The 18,555-nt window shown below is 45.5% G+C and overlaps 2 protein-coding genes and 1 pseudogene across 3 annotated transcripts in view; 2 read left to right on the top strand and 1 right to left on the bottom strand.

The window, feature by feature from the left end:
- The window catches only part of LOC125720482 (amyloid beta precursor protein binding family B member 2-like), a 49,350-nt pseudogene extending 46,852 nt beyond the window's left edge, over positions 1-2,498 (bottom strand).
- A 5,252-nt stretch (positions 2,499-7,750) lies between these two features.
- LOC125720334 (ubiquitin carboxyl-terminal hydrolase isozyme L1-like) lies at positions 7,751-11,487 on the top strand. The gene is given in 10 exon segments (XM_048995605.1): positions 7,751-7,899; positions 8,015-8,026; positions 8,352-8,480; positions 9,143-9,296; positions 9,491-9,576; positions 10,151-10,198; positions 10,277-10,346; positions 10,462-10,520; positions 10,630-10,650; positions 10,652-11,487. Coding segments are annotated over 10 exon segments (675 nt in total). The 5' UTR covers positions 7,751-7,866; the 3' UTR covers positions 10,715-11,487.
- A 917-nt stretch (positions 11,488-12,404) lies between these two features.
- limch1a (LIM and calponin homology domains 1a) overlaps positions 12,405-18,555 on the top strand; it is an 80,737-nt gene continuing 74,586 nt past the window's right edge. For both annotated transcript variants that reach the window (XM_048995600.1, XM_048995598.1), the window contains exon 1: positions 12,405-13,083. In XM_048995600.1, the coding sequence (XP_048851557.1) occupies positions 13,010-13,083 (74 nt within the window). In that variant the 5' untranslated portion in view covers positions 12,405-13,009. The remainder of the gene's footprint in view (positions 13,084-18,555) is intronic.

The following is an 18,555-nucleotide window of genomic DNA, read 5'->3' as shown; positions in this document are numbered from 1 at the left end:
CGCACGGGGACAGGCAGAGACACGGGCAAGACCGCTTAAGCCCATTACAGCTGCTAAACCGATCCGGAGCCCGATCCCCGCAGGAGCAGAAGAGATCCACCTTTGCCGCCCCGGTTCAGCTGTAACCCCAACCCCAGCTTCAGAGAATAAGCCCGACAAGACTCCAGGGTCAGTCCAAATGGGTTTTCCTGCAGCGTATCTATGAACAGGCACACAGAGAGAACCAGCTGCCTGGCAAATCGCACAGAAATGTTTCCACATGACGACATGCGCTTCACGGGGAGGGAGAAGATTCTGAAAGCTGTAGAACTGAACGTAAGGATTTCTACAGTAGCTTTTATAATGGAAGTCATTGTTTTGCTTGTTTCAACTCTGGGGGGGGGTGTTAAAAGGTCCCCCACCCCTTGGATCCCAAGACCAGCAGGGCGTTATAGCAACCGACTGATAAGGGACCGGAAAAAAAAAGAACCTTTCTTCCTAGGGACATTTCACGTCTACGCGATTTCCGGTTCTGCCGACACATGTGGCCCTGCCCCGTATTCCCTGGGGTGACTGTGCACCTGGATGTATGGACCAGGCCTCCCTGAGACCGGAGCTCCGTCGCCTGCTAATCACTGCAACGGAAGCCTGTGACGGAGCCCTAGAAACACAGACAGCCGCTAACCCGCACCTCCCTGCAGGGAGCGACATGGTCCGGCAAAGGCACAGCATGAGCACAAAGCACAGGGTTAGTCAGATGCTGCGTCATTCAGGTCAGCCACCCCATATTTAATCAGGGCCTATTGCAGGTACCTATCAAGCGTTCACGAAATTCTCTCACATACCTCAATACATTAGTAACTTACTTAAGAAACTTTTTAAATTACTGCAGAATCACAAATATCCCACTTACCCAGAAAAGGTTTAGAACCTATAATCTTTCTACGGCAATAGTTTCGAACCCACTCATGTAAGATGAGCTATCCCTCCTTGGACGTCACTGCTCAGTCAATCCCAATGATATTTTACATTTTTCTATTTAATAAAATCCCCGTCAAAAAAAAAAAACTAAAAATTAAAAATTTAAATCTGATTCTGCGGTTTCCATATGCGAGACAATCTAGGCCGAAGATCCATCAGATTGGTTATCACGGTGCAGTCACAACGACTCATTAATTAGAACTCAGAATTTTAATTATAGGGCACCATACATCTTTCTGAAAGCCAGGCCCTGCGGTCCTGTAAGACTCCATTGTCTGACCCACTAATTCATCATCTAGGCAAATGAAAACGGTCTGACCACAGAAAAAAAGTCACACCGAACATAATACTGCCGGTGATAAACAAAAAAACAAATTACCAGAATGCCCGACTTTAATTATTAAAATGAGCCATTCTCCTGAGATGATGGGCCATTATAACGCCTTGGAATAGGGTGAAACAATTCAACCCTGAATGCGTAGTTAGGAAGTGTAACACGGGCTTATTTAAACAGTTTTACACACATTAACACCCTAACAAGAGGACTGAGGGCATTGGGAATCACACACAACAAAACGAGGGAGAAAGAAAACATTCACCTCCAAGTGACAAGCACCACACTGCGCTGAGAACGTTTCAGTAAAAGCCACTTCTTTGTTAACCTTGCACCTAAAACCACTATTAGCAGGGCAGGTCAAGTCTATAGGCGACATAGGCTGCCGCCTAGGGCGCAAACTTCTGAGGGGCGCCGACTTGCCAGAGAATTTCACTTTGCCTCGAACGGTGGGCGCCGGCGGTGATCCTCGCCTAGGGCGCCCCATCGGCAAGGACCGGTACTGACTATTAATATTTAGAGTTATTTTTAAAGTAATATTTTGCAGGCCTGGGGCGATGCGAAACGCGGGTGTCGCAGCGCACTGAAGCTTCCCGCACCACTGCAGCGCCTCCCCGCAATGGCAGCGGACAGGGCTGCTCCCTCCCCGCAAAAATCGTACTTTTCGGCCACCAAGGCGGATCTCCCCAGTCTGTCAGCGACCCGCCAGGACGGCCCGCAAAACACCGTGCATATTTCATATTTAAGTGGCGACGATGCGGTGTCCCTGGCAGCCTCCCCCCGGATAAGCTCCCTGCCCCCAGGTTAAGGTGACCCGCGGACGCTGCCTGCCGTTTATCAAGCGCTGCGCACCGGCCGCGGCTCATGCGGATCAGCTGCCGATTATTCCCAATCTCAGTCCGTACGGCAGGAATTCGATCGCTGCTGTATAGAGAAAGAGGGACAGAGAGGCTCCGTCCTCTACAACCTCCTCGAGCTCCTTCGCTATATACCGCACATCTTTGCAAAAAAATGATTTTAAAATATCGCAAATCATCGGCATTTCCCCCCAAATATGCAGAAAGCGACCCAGCGCAGCCAAACCCGAACCTCTCAGAGGGCGCAGGATCGCCCGGACCCCGTGTCACTCACCTCCTGTGCGGGCTTCACCCTGAGCCGCTCAGTCTGCGGCTCTCCGTCTCTCTCCCCCAGATGTGAGCGCCACCCCCCCCGTACGAGCTCCGGAACTGAACGCTCCAATCACAGCGCCAGCTACAGGAAACACTTCCCCGGATTCGGGCGCCTCAACTGGGTCACTGCGGATATACCGCTGCTCCGAATGAATTCAGGCTTGTGAAACATTACAGACAAATAATACGATGCGCGAACGTCTAAAAAATACGTCACTCGGATTTTAGTGTTTTATTTGCTTTAAAAAATCAGTTTGTAATTCACCTCACTACAATTCAGATCATAAAGTTATAGAAAAGTTCTTATTGTGAAAGTGTAAAGGACATTATTTGTGTTCTCAAACAACATTTCAAGAATATTCCATCCTTTCAACCATTTTCTATACCCGCTTCTGCTATAAAGGGTCTCAAATTTAAACAACGCATACGCATTTGATCAAATGTATCAAAATTAAATAGAAGAGTATATTGTATTTTGAATTTTATCTATTTTCTGATGACTGGGTGGATCACAATGCAGCGACGTCTGTATCTTGCTTTTCACGTTGTCTACATGAGAAAATGTGACATTCTTTTAGCTTGACTTGGCCGTGCATTTATATTGTCACCGCGCTGTTGTGCCCGATGACATACAAACGACTGTAAATCCTGCGATCCAGGGTCTCCATCGCTTCAACCCACGTATAATTTTTAAATTCTCTCGACATTCCCTGAAACACCACGGAAGGTCCTTCTGTGATTGGAAATGTTATGCTGGTTACGGATACAGCAGTAGGGCCGAAAATCGACTGAAAGAGTACGGCTGGGCTTTCAGGACGAAGTGAATCGCGTCAGCCAGACACAGGTGAACGGACAGAGATAAGGAAAGCAGCTTTCAGCACCGGGCCAGTCATGTGACTTTAGGTAAATTATGTCGGCGGCCAAGACAACCCAAGGTTTCGCAGCACTGCTGCTCCACAGGGGAAAATATCTCAGAGACTTGCATAAAGTAGCCTGAGGATCTGGTGAAGTCCAGCTTTGGATTTATGTGAATAATACGCACAGACAGTATTCATATAGCTGTGGGTGGCGTGGTGACCACACACCTACGAGGTTGGGGGTGTAAATCTTGCCTCCACTGTGGGTGCATTTTACTCTGCCACAGAGGGTTTCAGTTTTGGTCAGGTGGTTGGCGGAACATTCTGTTTGGGGTATTTGGCCTGTGGGAGGGGCTTGTCCGCAGCAACCTGTGCTACATCCCCATGACAATGATGGCTTGATTCTCAGAGGTATCCTGGGGCATCATTAGGAGACAGGGAACAGTCAGTGGAAAGTACGCTGAGCTCGCTGATCAGCAGCGGGCGGGAGACTTGGACTGAGCCGTGTAGTCTGGCAGAGATGGGTAGTTCAGGTCCAGAAAGTAAAAATCCAGACCAAGATTTTGCTTCAACCAATCAGCTGAGCATAAAGAGTCACAGTCACAGAGTACTCAGCTGATTGGTCTTGGTCCGGATGTTTACTTACTAGACCTGAACTATCCACCTCTGTAGTCGGCAGATGCTCTTATGTTCCACACAAGGTCTCACAGCACAGACAAGAACTGGGAAATTTAATTCGCACATTATATTTCATCAGCCCCGTGACACTGTGTTTATGCATTGAGATGTCCATACTTACACAGTTACAGATTTTCTACAAAAAAACACCTTACTTAAAGTTTAGTCTGCATTGATCTACAGAGTAAGAGCACTAAGGTAGATTATCTTACAGAGCTGAACAAAAACATAAACTCAAATTGCAAAATAATAATAATAAGGAAGCATGATGGGGATTTTCATGAAACCAATTAATTTCATATTAATAATTTATGTATGTAACTACAGCAGCTGCTGGGTCTGTGTTCTTTCTCCCTGGTGGTTTTATCACACGATCTTGTTTTTAATTAAAGTCTATTGACAATTCGAGAATTCAGTAAGGAATTTGTAACAGTAGCGATTTACCTAAGACGCCCAATCGGAAGTGACTTGTTTGTTGTTAAAAGGATAATGAAACACGGGAGGTAGGCTGGCTTCTGCATACCTTCGAATATACACTTGCGTCACCTGCTGTTGGGTTTTGGAAGTACAGCTTGTGCACAGGAACGCCGTATTTTCGCTACGGTGTTCAGCTGGTGCTTGTCCATTTAAAAATGGTTTAGTAATTGCTAGCTTAACGTTAAGAATTGTTGCCCGACTGGATTTAGAATTATTAGTTTACCTGAAGTAATCAGTCGATTCCTTGCGCTTCAAGCAAAACGTACTGAATCTTAAATGCACAGTTTATATAATATCTAGCTATAGTGTACAGCAGACATGTAAGCACTTTTATTCACGCTAATAACTTTAGGAGCCAGTGTAACACATTTACCTAAAACACAGAAAAGTGATGAAAACTGTATGATCGACACTGAATTGTTGCATAAGAGGAAAATTTATTTCGGGTACTGCTGTAGAAATGTGCATGACTCTCTTGAACTCTGTAATGACGCGACATTTAAGCAATCACGGAATGGAAGGTCAGAATATGCCAATAATGGCTTGGTGCGAAAACCGTTATGCAAAATCATCAGTTTGGGGCAAATCTGCTCCCCCTCCCCTTCCCGAGGACCCTGACCCTGATCAGGATGACAGCTTATTAGGTGCATGGGCTCCCAATGCGTTTGATTCCATTCCCTTCGGGAAGAATGCTCATTGATTCACATTTACTCCAAAACAACATCCATGTGTAGAACAGACTCAGCAGCACCCCAGCAGCCATTAAGTGCCCAAGGCTGTTATTCTGTCACCGGGAGACTTGAATCCCGAACTATCCAGACATTAGCACAAATCCGGTGCATACATGAAGTTCTACACTTTCAGAAAAGGGAAAAAAATGTGTATCTTTTGCTTGTCACCGGGGCTGTACCCTTTTAATCGTACCTTTTAAGGTACAGAAATGGATTCTGATGAGAATTCAAAAGGTACAAACAGCATTAATGTACGATCTATGGTACGAAAATGTTCCTCGGGGTCCATTTCTGTACAATTACCTACAGCTAAGGGTACAATCGGCAAACCCTTGAGGGTACAGCCCCAGTGACAAGCAAAGGTACTACTTTTTACCCTTTTTCCTGAGTATAGTTACTTCTCCCCAACTTCCAAGATCCACGGAGCCTTCCCAAAGCTTTCACCCGTCCACTTTAATAATAACTATTCTCATTGACCACAAAGGCTTCACACTTGGCTCACAGGTAAAGGAAAGGCTGGAAAATCAGCAGCGCTCAAACGTTGAGGACCGTGATTTGAATATCCCTGGCTATTCAGAACTACTACTCTACAGTGACACCTAGTGATTGTACAAACAACAGCACCCTGGGTTGTCAGACACTGGGTATGTTTGAGGTGGATCACGTTTCCCAAACGCTGTGGCTTCAACTTTTAGAAGAAAATAGCACTGAATTTTAGCAATAGGTTCAGATGGAAACAGATGAGGGAAATGTAGTTTGTCTAACACCAAACCTAAGTTTAGAAACACGCACGATATATAAAGCGAAATATAAATTGTGCCGTTTATTTATCTGATAATCTTTTCTTAGTAAACAAAATTTAAAAACAGTTTTGAAGCCCGATATTTAATGTAGATATTTCTTGTTCTTCGTTTTACAACTACCTTAATTTGTACTGCTAGGTTAATTTTGCAAATGTACACTCTAACACCATTTGCAATTTATATATTTAGCGGTCACTTTTGTCCAAAGCAAGTTCATGGTGTATAAGTGAGGCAAACATAACACATTACAAACATGGAGTCAAGGAGTCAACTAGGTATAATTGTAATGTATTTAAGATAACCAGGTTTAGTAACCCGAATCTACCATTATATAATGGAAAGGGATGTGAATACAGAAAAAAACATTATTTAGAAGAAGAATTTAAAGTCCGCACATGTCTTTGCAAATAATGGTCGGTCTGGCTGCCGCAGAACACATTAAGCACCGGCCTAATACTGAGTTGAGTAAGTATTTATGTGAGACGTACGCCATTTTATAACTGATATACCTACAGCTCAACGCAAGTAAACCCGCATGTGTGACAAGAAATCTCTAGAAGTTTTAGTTTAGAAGTGTTGACTGCTTCATTCGGTAGCAGACAATTGAATAAGGATTTGCAGTAGATTCGTGTGTCAGTTGTCTATGCGACACCTTTGTTTATAAATACAACGAAAAACAAACATTTAATTTATCGAGTATTTGGCACTTGCGTAGCATTGTCAATAAGGCTGATTAAAGGAAACGTGAACATTAGCCAACATCACTGCAGTAAGTTGCTGTTAATGACTATTACAAACAGATTGGGCTGTATAGCAGTGATGGTGATTAACCATCACCCAATAAATTGGAGCGTTCATCTTGATAACTACCGATCTAGGCTATGAAATAATTTCAAGTTAAACATCCAGCAAGAGCAGCAGTGGCAGTGTGGTTTATGGACAGTGGTGAATTGTGGAGTCACGCTGCGTCGCGTCTTTATCCATTATCATACGTCAGTGCCGCTCCACAATATCACAATATGCATAGAAAACAAATATATATATACACACACATAATTATATATACACGTAATTTATATATATAAATATATATATATGTGTGTGTGTGTGTGTGTGTGTCTGTTGAAGAGATTGTTGCATTATGTCACGCATCATAAGTTTTCCCTCGTGCAATAGAAAGTATTGTACCACGAAAAATGTTGTATGATGGCCTCTCCCTGTCAAGTATTTGGTGGTTTGCTGTAACATGTATTACCGTTACGTAAAACCAGTCTGTCTGCTTCATCCGTGCATGTTATAAATTGTATAAATCACAGCGTTTCAGTATAACTACCCGACACCCCCTCATCCTCTTACTGTTACAAAAATATTGTGTCGCTGGGACATTTTCATAAAACAATATATTGAACAAACACCAAGACGGAACTATTTTTTATTTCTTTAATCAAAGTGTTCTTCTATCGCCAATTTCACTCCGCGATTCGAGTAGTTGCCAGCAACTTCCATGAGAATCATACGACAATGGACTGTGCGATTATTTGGATACACAAAATAATTATTTTTCTGAGTATTTCGGAATCGTGACAGCAAAACATAACATCACGTGTTATTCTACCGCCTACAATAGCAGCATATTGTAAATGCACATTAGATAGCCGCAATGAGTCCGAATGATGACTTTTTGCATTGGTGTCCCCTCTTTTTTGCACAAATGGAATATGACCGCTGGTATATTAACCGCTCGCTCGCGGGATCTGTGGATCTCAAAGTGCTGGTTCAGGTGGTTATAAAGGCGGTAGTGGAACCTGAAAGCGGCTGTGAACATTAAATTAGCGTCCAATACCTGCACCGTTAGCAATGGCGTGGAAGCCCATGGAAATCAACCCGGAGGTGCGGCGCGCTCACTTTGATTAAACAAAGCAATCGAATTGGACTCAGATATTATTCGTTGCATGTATTTTTTAAAAACGCATGTTTATTTTTGATTGACTTTTCTTTTTTTCAGATGCTGAACAAAGTACGTAGCTGCTGAGTCACCTCCGATTAGGAGCGGTATAAGGAGACGGCCGCTGCTGCGCGCTTCTAGTGATGTCCGGTGTAACCTGTGATCTAAGGGCGTGGTGCATCATAACCACCCGGAAAAACCTCAGATTAACCTGGACATTAACGACATGCTTACTTGGTTAACTCCTGAATAAGTGTTATCCGTGCATTTAGAATCACCTTAGGCCGATGCGTGCAAGCTTAGCGGCTCATCCCACCTAAGGATTTGCGGATTTGTAATTTGTGCATTTTTGCACGCTTTTCTTATTCTCCGCGTCGCCCCCTTCTCCTGATTGCAGGTGTCCGGTAAACTGGGTGTTGCTTCGGACTGGCGTTTCGTTGACGTCCTGGGGCTGGAAGATGACTCCCTATCCTCTGTACCCACTCCGGCCTGCGCGGTAATGCTGCTCTTCCCGTTAACACAACAGGTAGGGCGCTGGCCGCTGCACCCAGACAGCGGAGTCATGGCGGCTAGCCAGACAGCAGGGGGTGGGTCGGGGTGAGGATATGGCTGGCCTGTCCCACCCCAAACGGTTTATCCGCAGGGTCGCCAGCTCTCATGCATCTGGCGTGACACGCAAAAAAAATCTTATGGCAAATCTGTATTCCATTATACACCTACAATTAGCGACATCAAAAGCGTTGGGGTAGTTTGCCAACCGTACCGATTATTTACAAGGTAATAAAACTGTTATGCGTGTGCAGACTTGTCTGAAATTGTAAATCTCACGTCAGCCAGCTGACCGAAGTTGGCATCCACGTATCTGTGTCTTAATAGCAACGAATTGGTATTCAAATGTAACCCTCCTTGCAGATCTTTAGTTGCTCTACTTTTTTGCGTCTATATTTGAATAGGGGTTCCTTAATGCTTGCTTGTTATACTGCTATACATTTGTGAGTGATGCTATCCATGCACTAATGACGGTGAAGTGGTTTAACCTATACTGTGCACCGTACGTTTTCTTAGTTTATCGAACTGCAGAAACTCCCTGAATCACTTTTGAAGAATGCATTGACTTTTTCAAAACTGCGCGCTTCTAGTGATTTTTACGGATTTTTACGGTAAATTCAATTTTTTTTTTTTTTAAAGCATGAGTCTTTTCGAAAGAAGCAGGCTGGGGAACTGGAAGGTAAATGCAAGGGGAACCCCAGTGTGTACTTCATGAAGCAGACGATCACCAACTCGTGCGGCACGGTGGGCCTGCTGCATGCTGTAGGGAACAACAAGGACAAGATGGAGTTTGGTATGTATGGTGTCCAGTCTGGCCTGAAAATGGCTGCCCGGGTTATGTCGGGTGAGACTGGAATTTAGCCAAAGATGAAATCTATTTGTGGCAGCGCTGGGGTGGATGTATCGATCTCTCAAGAGTGATTGATTGGTCTGGTCTTGGCTTTTGGGGGGAGGGTGGGTACATGTGACCAGTCATTTCTCCTGCAGCAGGGGACTCCGTCCTGAAGAAATTTCTAGATGAGACCGCCGGCATGTCTCCGGAAGACCGTGCCAAGCATCTTGAGGCTAACACGGTAAAACAACTCGTTTTTTATTTTCCTATAAAATTTAGTTTTTAAGCGTGGGATGGGCAGTTCATGCCGTAATGGATTGTGCAATATTACAGGCTTGCTTCAGACCTTTTTAAATAAGGGAAGAGTCGTTTATTAAAACCAAGCTGCCTAAAAGCTTTTAATCGGGCTTTTTTCTTTTCCCTGACCTTCATAATCACACACATGACTAAACGTATGTTTTCTGTAGTAGTACTTTCATTTAAGATGACATGATCTATTCAAATGTATAGATCTTTCTAGACCACAGTGGTGTAGCTCAGATTTTAGTTGGTCACTGTAACCTAAGGGTGTGGTCTGATATTATTGCACAATTTGTCAACTTTTTGATTTCTGTGCCAAGGAGAAGCTTTATTTATGGGACACTTACTGGCCAGTCTTCTGATTGGCTGACACTTGCTTTTTCCCCCCTTCCTGTACTGGGTTTGGATGGGAGGCACCAGTTGCCACTAGGGGGCATCAGTAGGCTGCCTGTATCTGTTTCTGTTGCTGACTGGCTTCTGTCCAGCCTATAACCGGCTGCCCGGGTCCCCTTCAGGTCATCCACACGACCCACGACGACGTGGCAGCGGAAGGACAGTGTCAGGTAGCTGCCTCTCCGCGCTCCGACCCGCAGCTCTTATCTCGTGCTTAGAAGTGTTCAAGTTTCTCAAACCCCTTTCAGCCGCCGGAAGACGACGTGAACTTCCATTTCATCACCTTCGTCAACGTGGACGGGCAGCTCTACGAGCTGGGTAATGAGTCGGTCTGAATGGATGCTTCCTAAATCGGCCACCGAGTCTCTTTACCGAATTCTAATGGCCTTTCCCCCCCCCCCCCCCCCCCCCCCCCCCCCCCCAAAAAAAAAAGATGGAAGGATGAAGTGTCCCGTGAATCATGGCGCCACGCAAGATGACTCCTTCATAATGGTCGGTAAAATCAGTGATGGCTGCACTGTTGCTGATCTTCGGTCGGCGTTGGCTTCACGCTACCTGGATCTGCCATGACAGAATTTATTTAAATTTCTTCTCTCCACAGGATGCCGCGAAAGTGTGCCGCGGGGTTTGTGCAGCGTGAGAAGGGGGAGGTCCGCTTTTCCGCCTTGGCCTTGTGCAAGGCCTAAACGGACGGCAAGGGGGCGCGGTTCCGCCAGAACCGCTACAGCGCACACCTACCGCACATAGCTTCATGCTCCCTCCTACTGTGTAATGGTGTCTTTTGCAAATCAAGACTTCTGTTCAGTTTGCCGTACTTTGTTGGAATCCTTGAAGTAATGACTTTGTCCTTCCCTTCAGGCCGGTTTTTGTTGGAATATTCCTAAAATGACGAGGCTTACTGCTAATGAACGGCTCCCATCATCTGTAGTACTATTACGATGGCTGTGCCGCTGACAAGACTTGGTTTCTTGTTAAGTGTTATTGCACTACTGGTCATGGCCGCCCGTATTTTAGGATGGTTACAGTCCAGCTAAATTTTCTTTGAAGTCAAATTTTGGTCCATCTGCTGCATCATGAGCGGCCACCAGAGGGCAGTCAATGATGTTGGTTTACATGTCTGCTGTATTCATTTTTCTTAAATGCAGATTCGAGTTGCTCGCGACGTAGCAGGAATGCAGCTAGTCGCAATGGTAACTGGTATTGACAGGACCTGTAGAAGTGGGTATTAGCAAAGGGTGGGATGATGCTCAAACTGACCAACTTGGGGATGGGGGGGGGGGGGCTCTTGTCACAGGTGTGGGAAGGGGATGTTTTGTAGGCAGTGACCAAAAGCATGTGATTTTACCCCCTGCCCCCATTGTGCATTTTCTTATATGGTTCTGAAGGGTAAATGTATAATTCCAGTTGAATGCCTGAAATAAACAATCAATAGTTTCCACGCTTGAACTTCTGAAGACAACCAGCTTGTGTCTGTAATTCTTTGGTGGGGGGGGCGGTGGTTGGCTCCCTGAAACAGTCTTTGGGATCAGTGAGACCAAACGTACATTGGGAGGGGTGCTTTGAATATGAGCTGTGCATGGTGAGAACCAAGCTGCTCTTAGAGGAAGACCCACACCACGTCTTTGTAAGTTGGGCTTTGATTTTTGGTGTGTGTGACTCTTCATTGGGTATTTAAGCTGCTTTACGTCTAATGCTGCTACACAAGGGGGCTCAAACAAAATCCACATTTTTTTTTTTTTTTTGGTGAAATGAGTTCTAAACAGAATTAACGTTAATGTGAAGCTTAAAATGTATTCCGGAACATTCTAGCGGGAATGCTTTACTCTACCTGGTATGTGATGCAGTGGATGAGCACATTGGCCACTCAGCACGGGAGGGAACACATCCATACGAGCCTTTAACTGGTGGAAGAACAGTTTGATTAAAGAAAATAGAAAAGGGTGGCTCATTAGTGCTTAATTTGCTTATAATGTAAGGCTCATCACCATTGGACTCCCAGAAAACAATTGGCATTAGTCTGCTTCCTCTTGGTATTTACGTTATGTGATGCGGGAAGCTCTCGATTTTCTGAACTAATTATGAAACATCGCATCCCAGTCTTTCTATACGGCAAATTAAAGGCTACACTTTAATCTCAAACGCTCACCTGAAACGAGGAGAGGCGTTTTATGGAATGAAGGGACATCAACGCAGGTCTATATACGTGACATTTCATTATAATCAAACAGGCATTTTAAAGGCTTGACCTATTTTTTTTTTATAGATGTGCAGTTAATTTTTATATAAATCAAAAATCATTGTGCCAAAATAATTTTGTCGCAAGATGACATCTCAAGTTCATATTGCTTGGTCAGTGGTATTCAAATGAGCAAATAAAAACATTTTAGAGGTTAAGTAAATTTAAGAGAAACTTCAGCTTGGTGTTCAGAGTGCAAAGGGTGACGGCTGGTGTCCCGACGTTAACAGATCGGGTTCCTGGTTCCCACTAAAAAGCCCCCAGAGCGCCTCGGCGAGAGCGGCTGTCCTGCTTCTGCAAAAGGCGCCCATGTGACCGCGGCTGGTCGGAGGAGGTGGTGGCTCGCTCTGCATTGGCTGATGGCGGCGCTCCGCTTTTCCGTTTATTTTTAGCCAATGGTTAGGCTCACATTGCAGTGTGGCGAGTCGAGAAGCGTCCCTGACTTGTCCCAGCGCTCGGGAGACCGGAGAAACGCTAAGTGCAGTGCGGTGTTTGCGGCAAAAACGAGGGGGAGACGAGCAGCATCCGCGGAATTGGGCTGCGTGATACAGCCGCGTCCGAGTCAGCCTTCGGGAGACTTTAAAGACGACAACTTCATCCGCACGTCGCAGCGTTGCGCTTGTTTTGATTTGCCAAAGCAGGATATATAAAAAAAACTTATATATTAATTTTGAATACAAATTCAGAGCGCTCTATAATCTACAAATTTTACAAATGGCCAGTCCCGTTTCACAAACTGAGCGAGATGCCCAACAGAATCTGCAGCCCTCGGAATCGTCTCCCGAAGCCGCGTTTCAGGAGGCGCAGAAATGGATCGAGGTGAGTCGCGATTCGTAATGACTGGGGGGCTTAACATCGCTTGTAAAAAACTGCACCACATCAAAAAGAGACATAGCCAGCCGCTCTTTGCGGCAGATCAGAAACGCAAAAGACGACTTTTCAGTTTGCCGCTATTGCAAGTATTTCAGATAAATTGTTCGGGTTATAAATATTGCACGCTCACCTGTTGTAAAGTGACACACAGTTGCCTTTGCTGCGCATATAGTGTTACACTTGCGCTCTGAGGAGCGGCGCGTTGCTACGTCACGTGGAATAGCTGCATGCAGCATCGCGGCTCGCGCGAGGGGGATCGTGGCACGGGTGGGGGGTTTGGGGGTTGCTTGTCTGAGGATGTCAACCCTGCACAGCGGCAGCCGTCTCACGTTTGCCTTTTTCTGTCTCGTTTTGCATTGGCGTTATTGATTTATCCGGATGGTGCATTTTGCCTCATGCGAGATCTCTGGTTACTACAGTGACTCGCCTAAACGATCAACTGGAGGGGCTTAAGTGGATAGAAGAGGTTAGATTGACATGGGGTGTAACGTAATCGACCAGAAGAAAATAAAGCTTATCTGGCGTACTCTGTATGGATGACGGGAGTGTATGTAGCAGGCAAGCACGTGTGGTGGGTTTACATGTTAATCTAGTCTCATTCGACCGAGTATAACGCATATCAATTCAAATGGCGTACGAAAAAAAAAAACTGGGTGACCCATTTCCAGTAGCGCACGGTCACAGCCATTGGATTGGTGGCAATCATAGTGTTGCAGATAGATCTCATGTATTTCAATTACGCTGAACCACACTGAGCGTAATCGTTAGAGACAAGACCTATTTTAAACTTGAATCTAGATTGAAAACTTCTGAAATGGCGTAAATATGTTTCTGGTCTCATTTGCAGGCTGTTACCTTTGAACATGTTTGCTCTCGCCAGTCCTCATTACGGCGGCAATGAATGCGAATGTGAAGCGGTATCAGTCTCCAGCGTTGATCAAGTGGTTTTTAAGCACCCCTGTTTATGCGCGGGTTGTAGTTCAACTATTACGGTTTTATATTGATGCATTTGGGGAAAAAATACATTCGTAATAAACAAATACTTTTATTCTAGAGTTGTCTATTGGTCGAGTTATTCAGATGTTACGTAGTTCTGGAACTGGTGTTTGCCATAATAATAATGACTAAATAAATGAAACATTCCACTATTAAATCAGCTCTCTCATAGCGGTAAATCCCTTCGGCCTCATTCTGAAGAGCTGCGCACCTGTAACTGACTGCCGTAAAAATAGCCTTATCTGAAATATAGCCAAGGGACCTGGTCCTGGCAAAAACTCTCTCAGGTTTTCAATGGAAGTGCTTCAACATGGGTCCTGTTTAGCCAAGCTATTTGTTACATCTTATTTACTACAAGCGGACAGACAATGTCAGCCATTCATACGTCTGACCGCTTACCTAGTACAGGGGGGCAGGCAATATCATGTTAAAAGTAATGCAAAGAAACAGATACTCAGCTATGCTCAGGAAGCGAATGCAGGCGAGGGGATGCTGAACGATTGCTGTAGCGCTAATTAAAGGGTAGTTCTGAAAAACGTAATCTGAACACAGCGATGTGGTGAACACCGAAAATATTTCAAACAAGCAGAAAACTGTGACGGCACTTGGTGAAGACCACCGCTCAGTCCGGACGATTTTAGATGCTTTGATACTACAGCATGACGCACGTCGCTTTTGTGTAAGGGGAAAAGCACTGCTCTCCGCGGTTAGCAGGACTGTGCAGAGTGCGAGAGGAAATGATGGACCAGGAGCAGATTCGATGTGGCCTTTCTGTGTGGAAGGCCGTTTTGGGAACTTTCGCGGTTGGGGGCTCTGTTTTTCAAGTGAGGTGCTGGAGAGGCTGGGGGGGAGGGGTAAAATGGGCTCCCTTGGGACATCAGCTGCTTGCTGTAATGCACCCCCCCCCCCCCCCCCCACATACTATGTTTTTCACAGCTCTGGGCTTCCTGTAGAACATGCCGGATTGGGTGCCTTAGATCTCCAGTGCTTTAGGAGCAACAACAGGCTACAAGTCCTATTGAGTTACCCATGGTCCTGTGGTCTCCATGCCACTGAGCCGCTATGGAAAGTCTCCACCTTAAAGCTTGGTACAGTGTGCTTTTAACCGGTGCTTGTTATGGGAAAACAATTCGTTCAGTGTTCAGGGTGGTCGACGGTCTCCTTCGGCTTAACACAGAGGTTCATCTCAATGCCGAATTTCCAGGTCAGATGGGTGATTGATGGATACATTATACAGTGCATTAGCTGGTAGAGTTCGGTGGTGTTTGTCGCACCATTTTCTCATGAGATTTGGCATTAAACACGATTTGTAGGAGTAAGGCGGCGTTGGGTGATTGAAGGCACGGGCCACGGGGGAACTTACGTATGCACAGAGGCGTGCTCAGCTACAATGGTGCTTACAGGCTGATTGTCCACCATCATGGTCCCCCGCCCCCAATCTGAATAAGGCACTAATACTGGGGTTAATCCTGGGAAAATCCTCACTTTTGCTTCCCATAAGCCAAACCTGCACTTTCCGAGAGTCTAACACTGACCGCCCTGGAAATATAACGATAGGTTCTTCTCCTTTAATGTGGGGATATATAGTTCCCTTTAGCTCTCTTCAGATTGGACATGGTATATGATGTCATGCCTGGATGGTACCAATGGCCCACACACAGAAGGGGAGACCTATTTGTGACACATTCATGATTTGTTCTTGTCAAGTTGTGGACAGTTTCCTTCGTACAGTTTGTGCCTTTTTGTGTTCAGTCCTCCATTTCTGTGACTGTGCTTGTCTCAGTCTTGGATTCATTAATAATATATCCCCCCCACCCCCGCATCTTATTGGACCCTGCCGTCATATGTGTGGACTGTGGAGATTAAGTCCAGTGGCTGCCCTCGATTGAGAGATTCCCCAATCCCACATGCTGTCCCACTTCCTGTTAAAAACCTCAGCCTCGCTCTAATTCTGGGTATGAGGCAGCGCACATAGCTGTCACCCCCACAGCCAACCACTAGAGAAGGTTTCTTGCTAGTGCTACAATGGCGATGGGCGTAATCCCTCATAATCCAGATGACTGTGGGTACTGGTGGACAGTCATCCCCGGTGGGGTGTGCTATTCTCAGGAAGCTCGCTGTGTGCTGCACGTTAGTCGCCACAGTTGCGAGACGTCGAGACTTCACTACAGATGGGTTTCTCAGCTTACCAAGATGCCTTTGAGTTGGGAAGTTAGCAGTAGTCTTGGGCAGTGTCCATCTCATTGTCCAGACATCACATGATATTTTTTGACAGTATTTTCAAAGGTAACACAAAATTTCAAAATACTGAGGTTTACCCAAATCATTGCGCTGTTCTGGTTTACGACAATGTCGTCCAAGCCTAGTGAGCACAAGGCCAGTACAGAAAACACCTATATGGGCAGGTTTTGAGTTTTTCCACAGAGGCTCAAAGCTGGGCCCCCAAGCAGGAAGACCAAGACGGCCTTTAGGTCATAGGTACACAATAGGTAATAGGTAGCAATAGGTAACCCTGTTAATAATAATAACTGGTTATCTGTGCTATTGATCCTTCCATTACACTACAATTACCGCATTAGGCAACTTGCTGGAGATTGGCAAGAAGAGCACATACTTCAGAAGGACTTCACAGCACCGATGTCCTTCAGGATCTGTGAGTCCAGCTGCAGCTCATGAATATTTTGTGGTCTGGTGGATATTAAAGAACCAACAGAGCCCTGTTTTGTGTCTTCATCCAAGAAAATCTATTATAGTGAGCATCTGGACAGAGTGCTTGTTCTGGGCATGAGAAGGTGCTGGCTTCGCCTAACCTCTACCTGTTACCCATTGAACTGTGAAGACTGTGAAATAGTTCAAGATTGAGGAGGTGAAAATTCTGGTTGGTTTTTGAAGAAAGCTTTTAACAGGGGTCTTGTTATGAAGCCGCAAAGCCCTTTCCAAGCGTGCGCCTTCAAGGACAGGGTAGTGTGATGTCATGTCCAGTCACGGTTACTAAACAAGGTAGGTGGATTGTGTCCATATAGTTTTTAAATAAATATTAGAATCAATAACTCTTAAATTATGAAAGACAACATTTTGATACCCTTAAACTAGTGTCCAGTCCTCTGGGACACCCAGACAGTCCATGTGATTGGTCCCAGCTCCCAGCCAATCAGGAGCACCGAATACCTGGTACAGGCGTGCTGGTCGGTGGGAGGGGAGCAAAAATGCGGACTGTGCCTGGGCGTCCCGAAGGACTGGGTTGAGAACCAAATAAGGAAGGGGGGGGGGGGAGGGGGAATAGATTGAAGGTCTTTGCCAGGCAAATCGCCTCTTACGTCTCCTGTTCTCCTGACTCAATGACGACACCCGTGACAGCATCTAGCACCTATGCTGAATGTATGATGATTCCTTGGGCTTTTTGGACGCCGATCCCATTCGGTTTTGTCTGGGGCATTTTACATAGATAACCTGCCGGTTTACAGAGCTGCTCTCCTCGGAGAGCTGCTCTAATTCTTTCCCACAGAAAGATGAGACTGTAGTGCGAAGGTAGTGTTTCTGGCTCTCTAGGTTTGCCATCTCTGTGGCCAGAATAGCGGCAGGTTCGCATATCAGTGTTTTCCCCTGGGTTTACAGCTTTTGGGGGTGGTGGGGGGGGCGGCAGACGGGACACCGACAGAATTAATGATGTTCATGTGTTTCTTTTAATGATAGCAGTCAGTATAACAACTGAACTAAACATCAAAACATTTCTTTTGTTTTATATTTATATATATATTTATTTATATATATATTTATATGTATAATATTGTAATATACAATATAGATATTTCTGTCTGCTTTTCAGGTGGTAGACGCGACATATTTTCCGACGCGCACGCTCTGTCCGCTGGTGGGAGTGCGCTCGCCTGTGTGTGCGCGCACGTGTGCATTGGGGCGGAGCTCCGCCATGCGCGATACAGAGAGCAGAGGAGAATTGTAAACGCGGCGACCGTGGTAGAGACGACAACGGCAAGCTGTTGTGTAAATAGGATAAATAACATAAGGCTATTTAGTTCGTTTACTAAAACAACAATGTGTAGACCAGTTCTATAGGAAAGGTAGCCTTAAATGACTTCTGTTGTGTTCTGGCGCTATAGAGAAAATAAATTTAATAAAATTAACTTGACCTTCATGAGGGGGCAGGGTGCCCCCCAATGTAATGGTAGGGGAAATGCTGCTTATAGTTACCATTGCATTACCAGAGTGGACATGCGATCCGCTTGCGCTCGCCAGTATTTGACTGGGAAATGAACACAGGCCTTGTCGTTCGGATGGGAGGCCTTGGTCGCGTCCAGCTCCTGCGCCATAGTCGCTCATGCCTGATGCGAGCTGCATGAATCTTTCCTCACTTTCCTGTCACAGCGTCAGCCATTTGAATGAAGAAGCGGCAGCCAGTTGACC

The sequence above is a fragment of the Brienomyrus brachyistius genome, chromosome 25 (assembly GCF_023856365.1).
Source record: "Brienomyrus brachyistius isolate T26 chromosome 25, BBRACH_0.4, whole genome shotgun sequence".
Taxonomy (NCBI): Eukaryota; Metazoa; Chordata; class Actinopteri; order Osteoglossiformes; family Mormyridae; genus Brienomyrus; species Brienomyrus brachyistius.
This window is presented reverse-complemented; position numbering and strand designations above follow the sequence as displayed.